Source organism: Talpa occidentalis, unplaced genomic scaffold (genome assembly GCF_014898055.3).
Source record: "Talpa occidentalis isolate TD23 unplaced genomic scaffold, MPIMG_talOcc4v2.1 talOcc4.5, whole genome shotgun sequence".
NCBI lineage: Eukaryota > Metazoa > Chordata > Mammalia > Eulipotyphla > Talpidae > Talpa > Talpa occidentalis.
In genome coordinates, this window is record NW_023604861.1 from 137,347,331 (window position 1) to 137,366,024 (window position 18,694).

Sequence of the window (18,694 nt, forward strand, 5' to 3'; positions counted from 1 at the left end):
GCCCTCGTCAGCTGCATGTTTTCCCCACACAGGAGGAGTATGAAGGAGCTTCTTGTGTGAGATCATCCCCTGGACCTGACCCAATTTGGGGCACAGCAGCCCCAAGTTCGCTCTGAAATTCCTTGGATGTCTTTATTTCATGTTTAGAAATGCCAGCATTTTGTAGCTGTGTGATCAACTATTTTACACGTCACAAGTGTTATTTTAAATTCCCTCCATTGAGATACTTGTTTTTTATTTGTCACAGCCCGATGATGATAATCACCCAGAAGATCACTAGTTTGGCTCATGAAATTCACGATGGTAAGAATTTCAAAGTTGATTTTTCATCCTTTGGTGGAGATACTGCGTCACTCCCTGCTGTCTGCTCGGGGCTAGAGGAGGCTGAGGGGAGACACTCGCTCTGCAGAGGGTTGTTAAGAGACACTTGCTTCCCCTCCGTTTCAACCTAATTTTGCATTCAATTCAGTGGCGAAAACAAAGTAAAATTGTATGATTCAGCCCTGTGACCCAAATTGCTTGCAGTTTAAAGTAGAAAGTAGGTAGACGTTCTGGGTTTAAGTCAAGTCTTATGAATCCCGCTTCATCTCTGTGTTACACCGTCATGAAAAATTCCCTCTCCCGGGCCTCCCCGGTGGCGCAGCGGTTGAGCGCTGGGCTGCCCGCAGCCTCTGCAGCACCGGTTCAATCCCCGGCTGCCCTAGGAGGGTCCCGCATGGCGCGCAGACCTCTCCTGCCGCCCGCTGCTCCCCTCAGCAGTGTCCTTCGGTCCTTCTGTCTGTTCTGCTCCCCGCTCTGGCTCTGCTGAATTCTCTCACCCTCCCGCGCTTCTGACTGTACCCAGTGCTTGTATAAATAAATAAGTTTTTAAAATAAATAAATAAATACATACAGAACAACCCAAAATTTAAAAAAAATAAATAAAAATTCCCTCTCCCTATATACATACAGACATCTGTGTATATTTTAGTGCAAATATTTATATATTCGTATTTCGTGTCTCAAATGAACGGGACCTTGCCGTGGAGACGCTGTTGGACAGACTGCGAGCGAGAGGGCTTGGATGGCCCCTTCCCGGGTCCACAGTCGACTTGAGTCTGTTGTTTGCGTCTTCATTTCGGCCTCCTGTGGCCTCTAGGCAGCCCCATAATCTAGCAAACTGACGGATAAGCAAGAGCAGCAGCCTCCTGTGCGGAGAGGGGAGCAGGGGAGCAGACAAGGTGCGGGTCCAGTTTGCAGCCCGAGGCCATCATGCCAAGCCTTCCTGCTCCCCACCGGCCTCGGCCACGTCTATCACCTTCTACGGGAAACGCATGTGCCACCCCCCCGCCCCCTTCTGAAATGGCCTGGAATTACCCTTCCACGTGGTGGCCCTTGGGAGTTTTTAACTTAATCAGAACCTCCCTGAAGGAGTCCGGTTCGACCCAATGTGCAGTTATTTGAGACACGGATGGGGTCCCTAGGCCCCTCTGTGCTGAGCCTCATCCAGCCAGGACGAGTGGAACCCAGCACACCCCAATCCCACTGAAGTTGGGTGTGGGGTAAATAATTGTCAGGCTTTTCTGCCCTCCCTCCATCAGGATGTATGAGGGACCCCTGCGGTCCTGCACGCATGCCTGATGGTGGGCACCTGGAGCAGGGTGTGGGCATGTGTAGGTTGGGTGCACCTGGGCTGAGACTGGGCTTATAGGGGCGGCGTCACGGGGACGCCAGCCCAGAGGAGAACAAGGGAGGGACGGGAAGAGAACCAGCAGAGCAGCAGTGGCCACAGGAGAACGCTGGAGAGCCCAGGAGGAGTGAAGATTCGCCGGGGGCTGGGAGCCTGCCAGCCTCCAGGCCCCCCAGCACCCCTGCCTGCCGTGAACCTGGTAAACTCAGTAAAAGCCTGAAAAAGCCACTGAGGGCTCCAGGACGCCTCCTTTGCCCGTCTGCTCCAGCTCTGCCTTTGGCACTACATTGGGGTTGGAGCATGAGGCTCAAGGGAAGGAAGTGAGGGAAAACACCGTTCTTTAGCTGTGATTGACCGAAGTGCCTGTCTTCCCCTCAGGGATGTTCCGAAAGGATGAAGAGCTGACTCCCTCTCAGAGAGGCCTCGCTGTGAGGTAGGTGCGGCGCCCGTCCCGCCTCCCTACCTGGACCCCCAGCCGAGACTGCCTTGTCCCCAAGGGCAGCCCTCGCCCGCACTCGCCAGCGGGGCCTCGGGCCCCAGAGCCCTCGGTGGAGCCACGCGCACCCCGTGCTCCCCGAGGCTGCTGTGACTTCCCCCTCCCGCGGAGCCAAGCTGCTGTCTGCTGTGTGGCAGCCCCGAGGACAGGGCAGCCCAGAACCAGAGAGTCTCACTGCATTTGAGGAATTCTCTCAGAGTCTCCTCCTGCATCTTCTGTCCGTTCTCCTGGGCTGGGTCTGTCTGAATCTAGTCAGAGGCCCACGCTCATCCAGCCTCAGGGAAGACTTCCTCGAAACGCCCGGTTTCCTTAAGCCTCGAGCTGCGGGTGCTGGGCCTGGCTGGTGGGCCCGCCGGCGCGGTCGCCTGAGCCCCGTCCTTAAACTCATTCTGCCTGATGTTCCCTGCAGTCAGTCTTCACGTGTCCGTAACTCACTCGACCGTCCCTAGCTGATGGAGGGCAGTTTTCTGGACTCGTCCCCTTGCCTCTCGGGCCCGCCGCAGGACACCAGACCTTCAGTTCCGTCTTCACCACAGGGGCTGTGGGGCAGAGCACTCGGTCTTGCTGACTGGGCTCATTTAGAATTTGTGACCCTAAATTTAAAATTTGGGGTGCTGGTACTGCCAGCAGGTGCACCACATTCGCCGAGTCCACCCACCACCTGGGGCCCCAGACTCCCAGCATTGCCTCCCTGATCCCTCATGTTTTGGAGGAAATAAAGGTGACTGTTGCACTCTGCAGCCACCAGGCCCTCCACACAGTCTTGACGCAGGCCGTTCTCCGGTACCAGGTGCTCACTGTCCAGTGTCCAGCCCAAGGCCAGCTCTTCACTTCCAGGCTCAGTCCATTGCTTCCTTTGTACCAAGGGCTTTGCTTTGTTTTCCCATCTCTTCGCATCCGTCCTCAGCCCCCCTCCCCGTCCACACACGGCTGTGGGCCCCTGTGGGGCGCAGGTCATTGAGAACCCCATTGTGCTTGCCGGTGCACACAGAATGAAGTCCTGGGTCCTGCCGTGGCTACTCTGGCCTGGGTGGGCTCCCTCTGACCCCTCTCCCATCTCTGTCTGCTGGTTGAGTCCACTCCAGCCTCCTGGCCACCGCCGATGTGCCCCCTGCAGAGGCTTTGCAGTCACTGTGTGGAACCCCGTCCCGGGTGCCACTCGGCCCGCTCTTGCTGGAGTCTGCACAGACATCACCTTAGCAGCCAGGCCTTGTCCCCTCGTCCACGTTGAGCCCTCCTCTTGACAACACCGCTCTGGGGGTGTTGACTGCCGCGGGGCTCCTTGAGCACAGACATTTGACCACTGTGTCCCCGTCCCTGCACCATCTGCCATGCATGGGTGGCACCCGCGCTGGGAGGGTGGGTGGGGAGGATCGGCCCTCCGTGCACTCCCGCCCCTTGGCTGGCTTCATGCTGAGGAATAGGCCACAACCCCTCACCGCTGCTAGTAAAGACCCCAACAGAAGCTCTGTATCCAAGAGTGCTGCTGGGAGCCCCACCCAGCCTTTGCTGCTCAACTGCAGATGGGGCCGGAACTTGCCATGCGGGGAGCGGCGTGGGCGGCTCAAGCATGTGCTTGCATTGCAGGCGCATGCCCAGCCTGCTGGAGTACCTCAGCTACACCTGCAACTTCATGGGCATCCTGGCCGGCCCCCTGTGCTCATACAAGGACTACATCACCTTCATCGAAGGCCGAGCATACCGCACCTTGCATTCAGGTGAAAACGACAAGGAGGAAGCGCAGCACGGGAGGCTGGAGCCCTCGCCAAACGTAAGCGCCGCACCCGAGCTGCTCCTCAGCCTTCTTTCTTTAAAGACACTGCTTCCCAGCTTTGCCTTGACCCATCTGTTTCTTTCAGGCTGCCTCCAGGTAGCTGCCTGCACAGGTGCCGCGGTGCCCGGTAGCCCAGTCGTTCCTGCAGGCCAGGCTCTGGGCACTGTCCCGCGGCCAGGCCTGGGCCTGTCCTGTGCCTTAAGCTCCAGCGTGCTGAGGGCGTGGGTGCTCCCTCCTGCCCTCCCTCGCTCCCTGTCCTCGCTGGCGTTTGAGGCCCCCTTTAGGCACTGCCCTGTCCCTGCGGCCTGTTCCCCCACACAGTAGATGAGGTTGTGCTGGTGCCGCTTGGCTCCGCGTACCCAGGGCTGCTCTCTCTGCCTCACCTCGCTCTTAGGAGGCAGGTGCCGTTACTCTCACTGCTAACAGGTGGGCAGCTGAGACTCGGGGGCTAAGAAATTTGACCAAGACTTCCCAGGTTGGCAGTAGGACTGGAATTGAAGCCAGGGAGTGTCTGGGGTCTGTGCTAAATTGTCTCACAGGGTAGTCTATGCGTCCCTCGAACGGCTGGGCTGCTGCAGCCCCAAGCAGCTGCTTTACAGAGAAAGGGTCTGAGGGCCACAGAGGGGCCCTGACAGAGGGGCTGGTGGTCTGAGCAGGGGCGAGGCCTGACCCTCCTCACAGGTCACTACAGAGGCAGAGTGACTGTGGAAATGTGTGCCCTTCCACAGCTCCTGTCTTTTCTGCCCTCTGTTTCATTGTGCTCTACTCCAAAAAGGGACTTTTGTCTTATACTTTCAGTTGCTGGTTAAACGTAAATTGAGAAATAGCATCTCAAAGGGAGTTGGATTCCAGACTTGAAATTGGGTCTCATCGGATCCCTTCCAGGACCGCTTTGTGTCTCCAGGCGACCATTTAACCCTTGGGGGGGGGGTCACTGCCAGAAGAGAAGAGAGATAATTAGAGGCAACTCTGTTCTGCAGAAGGGTATTCTGGGATATTGGGAGGAGATTGAAGGCCTAGCAATCAGGGTACCAGAGGCTCACCCCCCAGCTCAGCTTTGTGACTTTGCCCGTTGCTTAGCTTGGGGGCCCCTTCTGCCAGAGGGGCGTCTCGGTGTCTTCCCTGCTTTAGGCCATGTGTCAGAACCAACATCATTTAGTACAATATTGGAAAAATAACGAAGGGCACAGGCACAGGAGCGGTAGTGAACCAAACCCACGAGGGAATAACGCGGATCCATGTGTTCTGTCACTCACTGGAATGTTTATGGGATTCGCACATAAAATGTCACTTGCTTCTTGTGGCTTCAGACATCATAAGTCAGAGTTTGCTAATGGTGGCAAAAACGCCTGCTTGTTGCCTCACTACTGTGTACTTCATTGCAGTCCCATGAGGATGCTGCTCACATGCTCGGTAGTGGTAGTTGCAGATCACTCCGGGTGTCAGGAAGTGCTTTGTGACCTGTGGGGCAGGTGGACGCAGCCCCGAGGTAGGGCAGCCGAGGCCACGAGGGCGCCACCTTTGGGCACGCCCAGCTGTCTTGCCTGCACCAGGCGAGACGCAGGCCTGGCTGTGGGAGCAAGGACCGGAGTAGCGGCCGGAACGAGGTAGGAGTCCACTCTCCTCTCAAGTAGCAGCTCACAGGTGGGGCCCCTTGCGCACATGGCCTGCCGTGGCTTCACTCTGAAGTCGCTGCCACCCGTGCGTGTGTCCCCCGGGTGTATGTTGATTTTTTCTTTTCTGTTTTTAAAGATTTAGGCCAGGGGGTGAGAGGATTCACCAGCGACAGAGTGGGGAGCAGAACAGGCAGATCCACTGAAACCTACTGCTGAGGGGAGGGGTGGGAGACAGGAGAGGTCTGCTGCACCCTGTGGTCAGCTCCCTGGCCGGGGATCGAAACTCAGGCCACGGGGGCGATAGTGCTGAGACTTAACCCCTGTGCCACCAGGGAGCCCTGTTGATACCTTTCTTTACCTGGCACCTGGCGCCTGTGCAGCTGGCCCACAGTTTCCGTGCATCACTGAAGCCACATGGCTGATTCTGGGTCCATGCGTGAGGCCTTTCGTTTCCTCTCAGTTCATTTACAGTTGTGATTTTTCTCTAAATTAGGTAACTACCTAATTTAAATTCCTTTCTACTCAAGATGTCAAATAGGCTGGATATTGGGCAGAGGAGGAGTAAAGGAAATAGTTGCCTTATTTTATTGGAGAAAGCTTTAAAAGACAAACAGGAAAGGAGTCCCTGGGCTTCAGCCCGCCTGACAGAGGGTGAGTGGATCTGCAGACGCCCCCCCACCAGCTGTCCTCATGGCACCGGCCTGCGGGCCTGCACTGCCGGCTGAGTCCGCCTGGGGATGGCACGGGATCGAGGCCCCAGCACTTCCCGCCCCTTCTCCCAGCCCTGCCTGCTCTTCTCCGCTGGCCTCTTCCCTTCATGACCTGTGCAGTCTCCTTTCTGTTGGATCAGATCAGACATTCTGGCCTGCTTACAGCACAGAGGCAGCACGCGTTGGCTTCTGTCGGGGTGTTGTGAGAACGGCCTTCTCTTTCCACCAGGCTTTGGGGGAAACCTTTTCGGTGTCTTAGGCATGTGGCTCTTTTGGTTTTGCCATTCTTGAACAAAATTGCATTAAAGAACTTTCGCATTCAAAGAAACATATAAGTCATTTATTGTAAACATAATATCCATGAAGGGCCTAGAATTTGCAAATAAAGAACCAGCGCCACTGAGGAAACGAGCAGCTCTGAGTGTGTGTCCGCGTGAGGCATCGTGCCTCGCGCCATCCGTGCCGTGCTTGTGAGCACCTGTGATTGCTTTTAGAATCTTTTTGTTTTGTAGTTTCTGGAAGTTCTGAAGCTAGGATTGAGGCTTCTGGTGTGGCTTTGGCATGACCCAGCCGTGTTCAGAGCTGGGGCTGGGAGCGGCGAGGCGGCTCTGCCCGGGTCAGGCTCTACGTGGGGAGGCTCACCTGGCAGCTCTCGTGACACGGGGGAGGCGCGTGGCTGCAGCTGAGCCGTCTCATCTCGTGCTCCCAGGCCGCCGTGGTGCAGAAGCTCCTCGTGTGCGCGCTGTCCCTGCTGCTGCACCTGACCATCGCCCCGTCGCTGCCGGTGGAGTACAACATCGACGGGCACTTCCAGGCCACCGCCTCGTGGCCAGCCAGGGTCGTGTATCTGTACATCTCTCTCTTGGCTGCCAGACCCAAGTACTATTTTGCGTGGACATTAGGTAAGTAAGCCGCGAGGACTTTGCTGACCTTCTGGGCAGACGTGTGAGCGCCCTCTTGAGCGTGTGCAGCTGGAGACCTGCCGGAGGGCTGAGGGCGGCTGCTTGAGGACGCAATCCTGCAAGCTGGATCAAGGCCCATTTTCTTACACTATCAGATTAAAATCGGGGTGAATTAGATACTAGTTGAAGGCACGCTGGATGCAGAGAGACCTGTATACAGGTCCCCCTCCCTCTGCCTGCTGCCTCTCGTCAAAATCAACTCATCGTCTGGCTCTCAGAGTAGAGGCAAGTCTCTCTGGAGGGTCAAGAATGTGGTTTCTGGGAATCCAAGATTTCCAAAGTGATTCTTTAGTTTTTGCATTTTGACGGTCATTTTAGGAACGACCGTTTGGGCTCGTGTGGGTGAACACTTGCGATCTCGGTGTCACCTTAAGCGTTTTTGGGTTTGGGCTTCCCTGGTGTGTCTGCTCAGAGTAGTGTTAAATGTGTCAGTTCGCTTTCTCAGAAGAGGAATGTGGCTGCCAGGTCTCCCCCAACTGGTGACCTGCTCTCTCGTCTAAGTCGCTTCTTACAGTTTTCCCCTTTACCCGAGTTCGAAACACAGCGGCTTAGCCCCGGGAGGGACAGATGGACGCTCCGGGAGATGTCAGGGCCAGTGTTTCTGAGCTCGTGTGTTTCCTCCCTCGGCCATGTGGGTTGCCGAGGCTGGGTCAGTGGTGGGGGCTTGACTAGGGCACGTGGGTGGGTGACACCCGGGGTGTGGTTTCCCTGGCTGACCGTGCCCTGGGTCATCCTGCCAGGCGGCGGGCAGGTCCAAGGAGCCGGCTTGCTCTCAGAGGCCAGCACGGGTGGAGGAAGTGGACGAGAGGGGCTGTGTGGCTGCTGCAGGGGCGGGTGTGCTGCCCACGTCGTCGCTCCTTGGCGCGTTTATTTCTGTTGTGTATGATGTTGTTCTGTTGATGGACTTACCTTAAAGGTACATATTTATTTGACCAGTGACTGCTGACCTCATTAAACCTGACAGAAGGATAAAATCTTGCTCGTTCACTCCTTTTTCCCAGATGTAATTTTTTTAAAAGCCCATCCGATGCGCTCGGGAGCACTCCCGGGCGGGCCGCTCACGGGTGGGTCTGCGTCGCGTGCGGCTGGGTTTCAGCTTGGCCATCCTTTGGCCGCGATACGAGTAGCGTCGATCATGAGAAACCTCCAGGGGGCTGGGAAAGGGCTCGCTTGAGGGAGAACTTTCCCTTGCGGCTTAGCCAGATGGGTGTGTGGAGCAGAAATGACTAGTCAAATGTTGCAGCAAAAAGGATGAGAAAACAAGTCCTGGAGCCAGACGGAGTGGCTCTGGCGAACCCAGAAGGCAGGAATACTGCAGGGAGAGATCCGGCTTCACGTCTGCATTCTTGCCTCTGGTGAAGATCGGGGACTGGGGAGCAGGAGCTGGGTCCCCGGCGGCCCTGGCCGGGCCCCTCCAGCATCTGTGAGGTGGAGCGAGCGCCGGCGCTGAGCTCCGTCACCGCAGCGTTCCGGGAGGTGGGAGCCGGTTGCCCGTTGGCCTGCGCGGAGCCTGCGGCGTTGGTCCCTGGTTCTCAGCAACTTGGAAACTCCTGCGGGCCGCCTGGTGGCGCAGCGACCGCGGGGGCCTTCCAGGCCGGTGTTCCCTCTGGGGGACGCCGCGTTGGGCTGCGGCTGGGCCATCGGCTGTGGTCGCGTGACCTCGGGGACGCGGGAGGTTGTGAACGTGGCTCGCAGAACCTCACGCCTTTTTCTTTCCCACTTTGTTCGCTGCAGCCGACGCTATCAACAACGCCGCGGGCTTCGGCTTCCGAGGGTATGACAGAGACGGAGCAGCTCGTTGGGACTTGATTTCCAACTTGAGAATTCAGCAAATAGAGGTTAGTGAGCTGCCGGAGCAGTTGGCTGTGATGCTGTAAGGACCGAAATTCACTTTTCCAGGGTGTGGTGTGAGGCCCCGGGGGTGTGGAAGTGTTCTTAGCGCACTTTCTGTCATCCTGCCAGTATTTTGCTCCTCACTGGACTGTTGAGGGCCCAGTGGAAGTCGAGGAGTGTGACTTAGGACAAAGGCCTACGGGGGTGTGGTGTTCTGCACCCCTCATGTGGATGTTGCAAGTAGGAGAGGTGAATGGTGCCTTGATCTAGAGTTAGGATTCTGGTAGGCAGGTAAATTAAAAGGAAAAAGAAACAAAGATCTCGAGAATTTTGACTAGAGCAGTGAACAGCAAGCCGTGGACTCTGAGGTGGTGAGAAGGGAGAGCAGACCAGAGGGGTGCGGCGTTGGAGGGCAGAGACCAGGAGACCAAAGGCTCCCTCCAAGGCCAGAAGGGCAGCTTGCAGTAGGGGTGGCGTGAGTGCCGAGGCTGGGAAGGCGTGAGGATTCTGTGCGGCTCTGCCCTCCCCAACTAGTGGTTCCAGGGGACCCACATCCAGGGTGGCAGAGAGGGCACGGAAGTTGCTAGAAAGGTATGCAGGGGGGTACCTCAGGATTGGGGCTCGGGCGTCGCTGAGACCATGCTGTGCTCAGTGCACGAGTCTGTGGGGATCCCCGCAAGGCTACCTGCTGCTTTAGCAGGTGTTTTTTGGGATAACACCACAGCACCCCGTGAATGTTTATGTGGAAGGAAAAAGCAATGACCCACCTTGCCGTCAACAGACAGTCCTTTCCCGGCGAGGTGTCCTGTGGGAGCGAACCCGCCACGGGAGGAGGCAGCACATGGCTTCTCTGCCTTGCCTGCAGCAAAGTGGCATCATATCTCTTTAAAGCTTGGTGAGTTTCGCCAAAGAAAACCTTCTTTTGTTTTGCAGATGTCTACAAGTTTCAAGATGTTTCTTGATAACTGGAATATTCAGACAGCTCTTTGGCTCAAAAGGTAAGTTCCTCTGAGTTGAAGTTCAGATTCTTGAGGAAATTAACAGGGTGCTGAGTGATGTTGTGACCTTGGTGTCAGTCCAGAAAGGTGACCGTCCTCCAGTGCAAGGAGCACTAAACCAGAACAGGCCGCTCGCCTGACGAGGGGTGTCCCCACTCTCAGATGGCTGAGTCCTCTGCCTCTCCTCCACTGGAGATTTGGTTTCAAGAAAAAAGTGATTTTACAAGCACTATATATGCCCTAGATTTTCCAGACAAATCTGATTTTAAAATATTTCAGTTCAACATCTTGATACGCCCAGCAAAGTGTGCTTGGATGAGCAGGACAGAGGGGCCTGGCCTGCAGGCAGAGGGTCGGCAGTCCTGGGGAGAAGGGCCCTGTGGGCCACGTGCTGTGCCAGTGCAGGAAGCTGGGGAGCGGGAGGGGGCGCGGGGAAGCTGATGCATGGAGCTGTTCCTGGGAGTCCGACAGGTGAGGGTCTCAGGAGAGGGCTAGGAGAGGGCTAGGCTGGCTGGGCAGAGGGACATTTGCAAAAGACCAAGTTAGGGCTTGGCCAGAAATTCCCCAGAAGTCTGTCTTCTTGTTCCTGGTGAAACACATCGTCCCATCTCGAACTTCCTGTAATACGCGCCTGTGACCGCAGGGCTCAGTCCTTTCCTAGGGCGGCACCCTCTCTGGACAGCCTTTGTTCTAAGACAAGCTGAGTATCTACCCCTTGAGGTTTCCGAAATGCACGAGCATCATTTTAGGGTGCCTTGTGGTCTCCCCACTGGCTGCAGACGTGCTGAGCTCATCCGTTGTGGTGGTTATAGCATAAACTTGATACCTAGGAGTATATTATTTTCATCTGAGTTCTCTGCCCTGTGACAGAAAAATTTTAGACTAAGCACGGCTTACTTGCCAGAGAGAATAGTATTACTAGATCAGTTGAAACTTCTTAATCTTATCAAAGAAAATAATGAAACAGTGTAAAATAAAGATATTTAACTTAAAAATTTTTGTACACAGTATAGACTCGCGTACACAAGACAAGATTATTTTAGCTAAAGCTTAACACCAGTAACAAGATGGAATGACATTTTTCTTTATGTGACACTTAATAGCTGTGACTCCCTTGAGATCACAGATCAAGTTATTACCTAGAATAGGCTGCAAGGACTATACTTCCAGGGATCATTGCTATAGTTTTTTGCTAAAATAGGCCGCGGTCATTTCCCTGGCCCGCCCGAGCCTGGTCTGGGAGTGAAAGAGTGATAGTCGTGACCCCCCACCCCACCCTGGCGCTCTGTGTTTCCAGGGTGTGCTACGAGCGAGCCTCCTTGAGTCCGACCATCCAGACCTTCATCCTCTCGGCCATCTGGCACGGGGTGTACCCGGGCTACTACTTGACCTTCCTGACAGGCGTGGTGATGACGCTGGCAGCGCGCACTGTGAGTACCAGAGTCCGCCCACCCCGTGGCTGGAGCTGGGCGTGTGTCAGGCATGTGTGTTGGGCCCTCCCGGCGGTGCCACACTGGGTTTGCCTGCGGAGGCACCCACAGATCGTTCATGGCCTTTGCAGAGGTCTCTGGAGGAGAGGTAAAAACTGAGCCAGACACAGGCGACAGCGGGCGGGCTAATGGAGAAGTGTTTCTGAAAGCGGCCACCCCCGAGTCCAGCTGGAGAGCAGGACATGGGCAGGCCGGACAGGGTGGACGGGCCTCCCCACGTCATTAGATGTGGGCACAGCCCTTGAGAGCGATGTTCTGGGAAAGGATTGGCGTCAGCGGGTGGACAGTGAAGGACAGGCGCATGTTGTCCTGGAGGGCTGGTCGGAGGGGAATGACACGGCAAAGCTGCGTTGAACACGCTCATCACCCTCCTGGGGTGAGGAGGCCGCGTTCACAAATGAGCAGGTGCTCTCTGTGTTAACTGTATGGTCTTTGGGGGCATATTAGGGCGCTGGAGTAGTAACTGAGGCTGTGCCTTCTGTAGCAGTGTTCTGACTCACAAGGACTGCGAAGTGTGTGTGTGTGTGTGTGTGCGTGCACCTGTGAGTAGGCATGCGCAGTAGAGACCGCCGCTTTCATAGACAGCAGGTGCCGTGGGTATTTGGAGGGGAAAGGACCCCCTAGATTGGGCTGACCCCGGGACTGGATCTGGGCTTTGAGAGACGACAGTTACCTCAGCGGTGGGTGAAGTGTGTCAGGGAGAAATGAGTCCCGGCATGGAGAGGATGTTAGCAAAACCCAGAGGGAAAGCGCAGGCTGTGTGTGGGAGTGGCGGGGGAGGGTGACGAGCGGAGACCTCATGCGCCTCCGGAAAGGGCTGGGGAGAGCTTGGCCCAGAGCTGGGAGGGCGCCTGCTTGGTGTCTGCACATCAGCGCCCGGGGCTTCTGAGCTGGGGGTGGGGGGGGACGCGAGAGCCTGGCCTGGGGACCGCTACGCTATTGGGGGACAGGCGTTGGCAGGGAGGGCGTTGGCAGCAGAGCAGCGGGGAGCTGGGCGAGATGTGGGGTTCTGGATGCACTCTGGCCCCATGTGGGAGGCCCATTGCTGCCCCACAAGGCCTGGAGAGCCCCCGTGGTGTCCCCATGGCGGGGCTGGCCCGCTTCACCTGGGCGCTCTGGGCCAGGACGTCAGGGGGGCACGGCAGGAGAAAGACGAGAATGCTCGGAAGTCTGTGCCCTTCAAGCCTGAAATATTTGACTGTTTTGGAAGCTAAAAGTGAAAATAGTGGTTATTAGAAAACATTTTTTTCCTGAGACGTCCTTCCCAGCTGCTGTTAGCGAGTGTGTAATTCCATGTGATGAGCGCGCTGAGTGCGGGAAGTGGTTCTTCCACCAGTGCAGAGCTTTCCCAGGAGGTGAGCGTGTCTCCCGGCAGTGATGGAAGAAGGGAAAGTCGCTAGAACTCTCTTTACAGACTGTTGTTTACCAGCTCGGACTTAGGGAGCTCCCGACGGGCTCATTTTTAACTTCTTGGGCAAAGTTTTAACGTCAGCACAAGTTCAGATCTCCAGAAGTTGCAAAGAACTCCTGCTTGCCCTGTCCCCAGAGTCACCCATTCTGCTTCTCTTTCGCCGTCCTGTCTCTGTACTTTCATGCAGACACATACTGGGTTTCTCTGAACGAACTTTCCCACAGCAGCAGAAACATTTTCAACTCCTGCCAAGCAGCGCCTCGGTTGTGCCCTCCCGAAGCAGTAGATGTATTCGGTGTCGTTTTAGAAGCAGTGACGATAATAAACTAAATATTTTGTTTCTTTATTTCAGATGAGAAATAACTTTAGACATTATTTCATCGAGCCTCCCCAGCTTAAGTTGCTGTACGATGTTGTGACGTGGATAGTCACTCAAGTAGCAATAAGTTACACGGTCGTGCCCTTTGTACTTCTTTCTGTAAAACCATCATTCATGTTTTACAGGTAGGTGAGACGGTGTGAAATTGTGCCGGTGGGCGTGGACTGCTGAGTTCCAGCCGAGTCACATGTCCGGGGGGTTTCTGGGAGGGCGGCGGGAAGACGCCTCCAGCCGACCCCAGGTGTGGAGCTGGGGGGGCCGCTCACCCCGGAGGGGCGGGGAGGGACGGGTTGAACTGAGAACAGTAAAGGTGACGATGCAGTGGAAAAGAAGGGAACAGGGAATTGCCGAGTCTTTCAGTTTCTCCAGTCGGAAGAAAATGAGTAACTTCTAGTTCATGTTTCCTTTTCACAGTCTGCGATGGTCCACTTGTTCTCTGTGGCGCAGACATTGCTGTCTGAAACGCGTGTATTTTGTTTATCTGTTTGTCTCCTCTCCCTCCCCCATCAGCTCCTCCAGCCCACTTTAGGTGGCGCTGTCTTGGAGGTCCCTGGGAGAGTGGATTCTTCATCATCCTGGCATTAAATAACACATGGGGGCGACATTTTGAGTTGACTGTGCCGGGGCTCATCCAATCAAGTCATTCCTGCTGACATTTCCATTTGAACAAAATTCTCCCGTAGTTGCACGTGTGACTCGTAGTTGCACGTGTGACTCGGCTGCTGGCCAGGTCTCTCCCAGGCTCTTACATTTGATTGCTTGAACTTAGCTGTAGGAGCAGAGGGTGACTTGGTTTCTATTTAATTTGGGGTTGATATGTCTAATGATGTTTTAAATCTTGTGGCCTTCCTTTATTCTATGACAGTAACGTCAAGAAGCGACAGGACTTACCTGTCAGTCACTTTAGTAGTAGCTTGTAACTGAATCGGGGACAGTGACTAGCAGGTGATCAGAATTGAAGGCTTTTCTGTCCCTGCGTTTTCACTGTTTGCTCTACATTTGAGTCTGTGGACTTAGGAGATTACGTTCAGCTCGCAGCAGCTGCTAACCAGGACGCTTCGCTTCGGTGCTCTCTGGCTGTGATCTTAGGATCCCCACACAGACTTGTAGCATGAGCGCAAGCGTCCTGCTGGTCACTGCCCTTTAGAAACGCCCGCTGGCCTGCTCTGCGGAGCATCTTCCAGCGGGTGGGGGGTGGGGGCGAGAGGCTCACAGGGTAAATGTGCGCCTTAAGGGTGCCACGTGCAGTCCCAGAGCATTGTTACCACAATGTAGTAAAACGAACTTTTCCCTTTTTTCCCCTTTCTCTCACAGCTCCTGGTATTACTGCCTTCACATTGTCGGGGTATTAGTGTTACTGTTGCTGCCGGGGAAGAAACCTCAGAGGGGGACGAACACGCACGAGAATGCCCAGCTGCCACAACCCAAAAAGTTCGATGACAGAGACGATTCTTTGGGGCAGAACAGCTTTTCCACCACAAACAATGTTTGCAATCAGAACCGAGAAAGAGCCTCGAGACATTCCTCGTTGAGGCAATGATGAGAACGCCTGGGCCGGCAGTTTCTCCACATTAACGGAAACCTTTCTTAGCACCTTTCCAGGGGGTTGTGCGTGTTTGCAGAGACGCAGTCGGGGAGACCAGGCATTTGTAGGCGGGGAGTCCCCTGTACGCCAGGTCAGAATGGAGGGGGACCTCGCGGGCCACGCCTTATAGAAAGTGCTCCCATGAACGACCGGGGCGCTCAGGGCCAGCGCGTGTCCACGGGGGCGCTGCTGCTCTGCTCCTGCCTGTGTGTCCAGTCCCGAGGCCCGGGAGGTGGGAGGCTGACGGTGTCCATCTGGATGATTGAGAGAGATGATCAACTTTTCAAATGAATGTCTTGCCTTAAACCCTCTCTTTCCTAAACTGTTGTTCCCAGGGGTCTTTGCAAGTGTGAGCTTGTGAGGATGCGCCTTCATGTCTCCGCAGTGTGCTGTGAAGGAACTGGGGGGCCCAAAACAGGCTAAGATTGTGGAGACTCCGAAATTGCAATAAACATCTCAGTATTGAAGGGTTTTCTTAAAGTATCTCCAGTGACCGCAGCTCATGGGGAGCCGTAAAGAGAAGCAGATGCCAAATCACAGGGACCTGGTTTTCCTGAGAGTGTGATCGTGTGTCCGCCAGAGAGCCGGCAGGGAGGGTTTCCTGGCCACCGTGGAAATGTGGTATTTTAAGCTTATTTCCTTCAAAACAAGAGCGAAGACGAGGAAGGAAGGAAGGAAGGCAGGAAGGCATGAACGAAGGCCACCGGGGGAGGGAGGCCTGCGGGCAGCTGGAGGGGGGCACCCAGGCCCCCGGGGCAGGCCCTCCCTGTGGGCCTGAGGTTCAACCCCTTGTTAACACTTTGGACCTTTAAGTGAAATTTATGAAACCAAAACCACCTAGAACTGGAAGGGGATGGAGAAGCTGCCAGACGGCTTGCCAGTCTCGAGAGACGCCCTGGGCAGGCCACTGCGCTCCGGCCACTCTCTGCCCCTTGACAGTTGGATTCGTGTTTGGGAAAGTTTGCGGGAAATGAAAGCGCTAAGTCACTGGCGAACCACACTTTTAGAGAAAGCTGAACATTAGCTTCTAGACTCGTAGCTTCTCACATTAAATTCGCTGTTAATGCTTGTTAATGGGTTTTAGAGTCTTAAGTAGAAAAATGAGCTTTTTAATTTTATGGGCCATTTTGCCCCTGTTGAACTCTCGGGAGAGCCCAGAGGCATGAGGGCTAGAGTGGCTGAGGCAGGAGAGTGGCTTGTGAGCCTGGTGTAGACAGGCCTGGGTGCAGATCTGATCAGAGAGAGGAGCTGGGGCCCTGGGTGTTCCTCTTCATTTGACCAATCTTTTGTAGAACTTACTTTCTTTTGCCTTAAATTTTTAAATGAAGTGCTAAATTGTCTACCTATGCTCAGTCTGTTTTGGGATTTCTGTCATTAATAAATTTGCGATGAAGTTAAGGGCCGGACTATTACCTGGCATTATCTATGTAGCATTTCATTTAAAGAAGCAAGGAAAAGCATACTTGCTTGGAACGTCTGAGCACTCAGCAGAAATTTATAGAACTTCAGAAATATCCTAGTCTTTGTTGATATGTAATGTTTTTCTTTTTCTCAAGGTAAATTGTTTCTATTCCCCCAAGAAAGGAAAGAAAGGACAGGTAGCTAAATCAATTTCTCTCTTTCTTTTTTTTTAAAGATTTATTTATTTATTTATACAGTACTGGGTACAGTCAGAAGCGCGGGAGGGTGAGCGAATTCACCAGAGCCAGAGGGGAGAACAGAAGGCAGATTGACGAAGTACACTGCTGAGGGGAGCAGCGGGCGTGGCAGGAGAGGTCTGCATGCCATGGGGGACCCTCGCCGGTGGCCGGGGATTGAACCGGCGCTGCAGAGGCTGCGGGCAGCTTTGCAACCCAGCGCTCAACCACTGTACCACTGGGGAGGCCCAATTTCTCTCTTTTTTCGAGGCATTGAAATTAAGAATATTGTGGAAAGCATCTGCCACTCCACGTCTCCGCAGCATCTAGTTGATGCTGCAGAGACTCTGGTCAGGATTAAGAGAAGTAAAGAAATGTAGAAATTAAAAGACAAGCCTAGGCATGTCAGAAGTGAGAACGAGAATGCTCCCTAGAAACTTCCTTTTGTTCCGTGTACCTGGCCCCCGAGGCCAGTCACCCTTTATTTCTGTTATCAACTATTTTACTCCTAGGCCTGTAGCGCTAAGCACTGGGGTCCTGTCTTCCCGAAAGCAAGATAAGAGCTTACTAGCTACTCTGGAGGTGACACATTCCAAAACCTGATTTGCATCCCTCTGGGTCAACTAGTTTTTATTGAAATGGCTTTGGCATAGCTTTCCTCAAGTTTTGGAGAAATTGTCATCACAGGTATACAACTGAGCTAGAGGAAAAATTTTTTTTTTTAAGATTTATTATTTATGGGCCTCCCCTGGTGGTGCAGCGGTTGAGCGCTGGGCTGCGAAGCTGCCCACAGCCTCTGCAGCGCCGGTTCCATCCCCGGCCACCGGCGAGGGTCCCACATGGCGCGGCAGACCTCTCCTGCCTTGCCCGCTGCTCCCCTCAGCAGTGGATTTCAGTCTGTCTGCCTGTTCTGTTCCCCACTCTGGCTCTGGTGGATTCTCTCACCATTCCCTGTGCTTGTATAAATAAACAAATCTTAAAAAAAAATTATTTATGCATACAAGAGCTGGCGTACAGGCCAGAGGTGTGAGGGGTGAGAGGATTCACCAGAGATAGAGCAGGGAACAGAACAGGCAGGCAAATTGAAATACACTGCCGAGGGGAGCAGTGGGCCAGACAGGACATTCTCACTCTTAACTGGGCGTCTCTCCTTGAGAAGAATCTTTGCGCTCTATTCTCCTCCTAGAATGGCCGGCTGGCGCGTCTCCGCTGCTGCTGAGTGTGAGGGTTTCACTTCGTGTTTGCTGCTGTTTTAATCGACAGAGCAGGATTCAGTGCATATTGATACTGTTTCTCCACATTTCAGTTGTCACGAAACCACTCCAGAGACAATCAGTCAGCCTCGTGTTTATACTTTAGGTTCATTATATGCTACTCAGGGAAAAAATGAGCAAAATTCGTTATTCTTCCCCCCACTTCATGTTCTTGAAAGAGTCATAGTTAATCTGATCTGTCTCAGTTGTCACCATTTGACAGGCGGCTTATTTTCAGTTTTTAAAAGAGCATTTTTATTGGAACTCAGGGGAATTTACTTAGCTTCTAAAATAGAGAAGGTCTCCTGTGTTGGCAAAGCATTTGTCCAGAGTTTTATATCTAAACCAGAAGGGTCCAGCCTGCACTTACGTCGCCAACGTGCCTCTGGTTAGAAAGTGATCCCCGCCATGTGTGACACTCACAAACAGGATTTCCAACGATAGCCAGAAAAATCCGCAGTAAAAAGAGTGGTTCTATAAACTAAAGGTCGCTGACATCAAAGCAGTGATGACCTTGGGAGGAGCCCTGGGCCACCCGCCAGCTCACCTGGTCCTGAGCCTGTCAGCTGGGACCAACCCATGTCCTCTGGGCTGAAGGACCTGTGTAAGCCTAGAGGGCACTTCCAGAAGGTGATGACCACTTGTGTCTGTAATGAAGGGAGCCGGTCCAGGCGCTGTGAAGGTCAGGGACACGGGCATGTTCACCGGAGATCTGCTAGTCCCGGTCCTCGACTTGCATTACGGGGCTCAGAGCCCTTGTCCAAAGCCCTTATCCTGGCAACAGAGCAGACCTTTGGGTCCATTAAATCAGAAGCAGGCAGCTAGCCATTTCTGCTGAATATGTCCTTGAAAAAGAATCTATCAGAATGCAGTAGTTCTAC

The 18,694-nt window shown here is 54.3% G+C and overlaps 1 protein-coding gene across 2 annotated transcripts in view; it reads left to right on the top strand.

Annotated features, from left to right (window-relative positions):
- Nucleotides 1-16,652, top strand: part of MBOAT2 (membrane bound O-acyltransferase domain containing 2) — a 54,021-nt gene extending 37,369 nt beyond the window's left edge. For both annotated transcript variants that reach the window (XM_037528553.2, XM_037528552.2), the window contains exons 5-13: nucleotides 248-303; nucleotides 2,048-2,102; nucleotides 3,753-3,936; nucleotides 6,975-7,167; nucleotides 8,962-9,065; nucleotides 9,994-10,058; nucleotides 11,356-11,488; nucleotides 13,312-13,463; nucleotides 14,653-16,652. In XM_037528553.2, coding sequence (XP_037384450.1) covers nucleotides 248-303; nucleotides 2,048-2,102; nucleotides 3,753-3,936; nucleotides 6,975-7,167; nucleotides 8,962-9,065; nucleotides 9,994-10,058; nucleotides 11,356-11,488; nucleotides 13,312-13,463; nucleotides 14,653-14,878 — 1,168 coding nt within the window. In that variant the 3' untranslated portion in view covers nucleotides 14,879-16,652. The remainder of the gene's footprint in view (nucleotides 1-247; nucleotides 304-2,047; nucleotides 2,103-3,752; nucleotides 3,937-6,974; nucleotides 7,168-8,961; nucleotides 9,066-9,993; nucleotides 10,059-11,355; nucleotides 11,489-13,311; nucleotides 13,464-14,652) is intronic.
- Nucleotides 16,653-18,694: the final 2,042 nt, after the last annotated feature.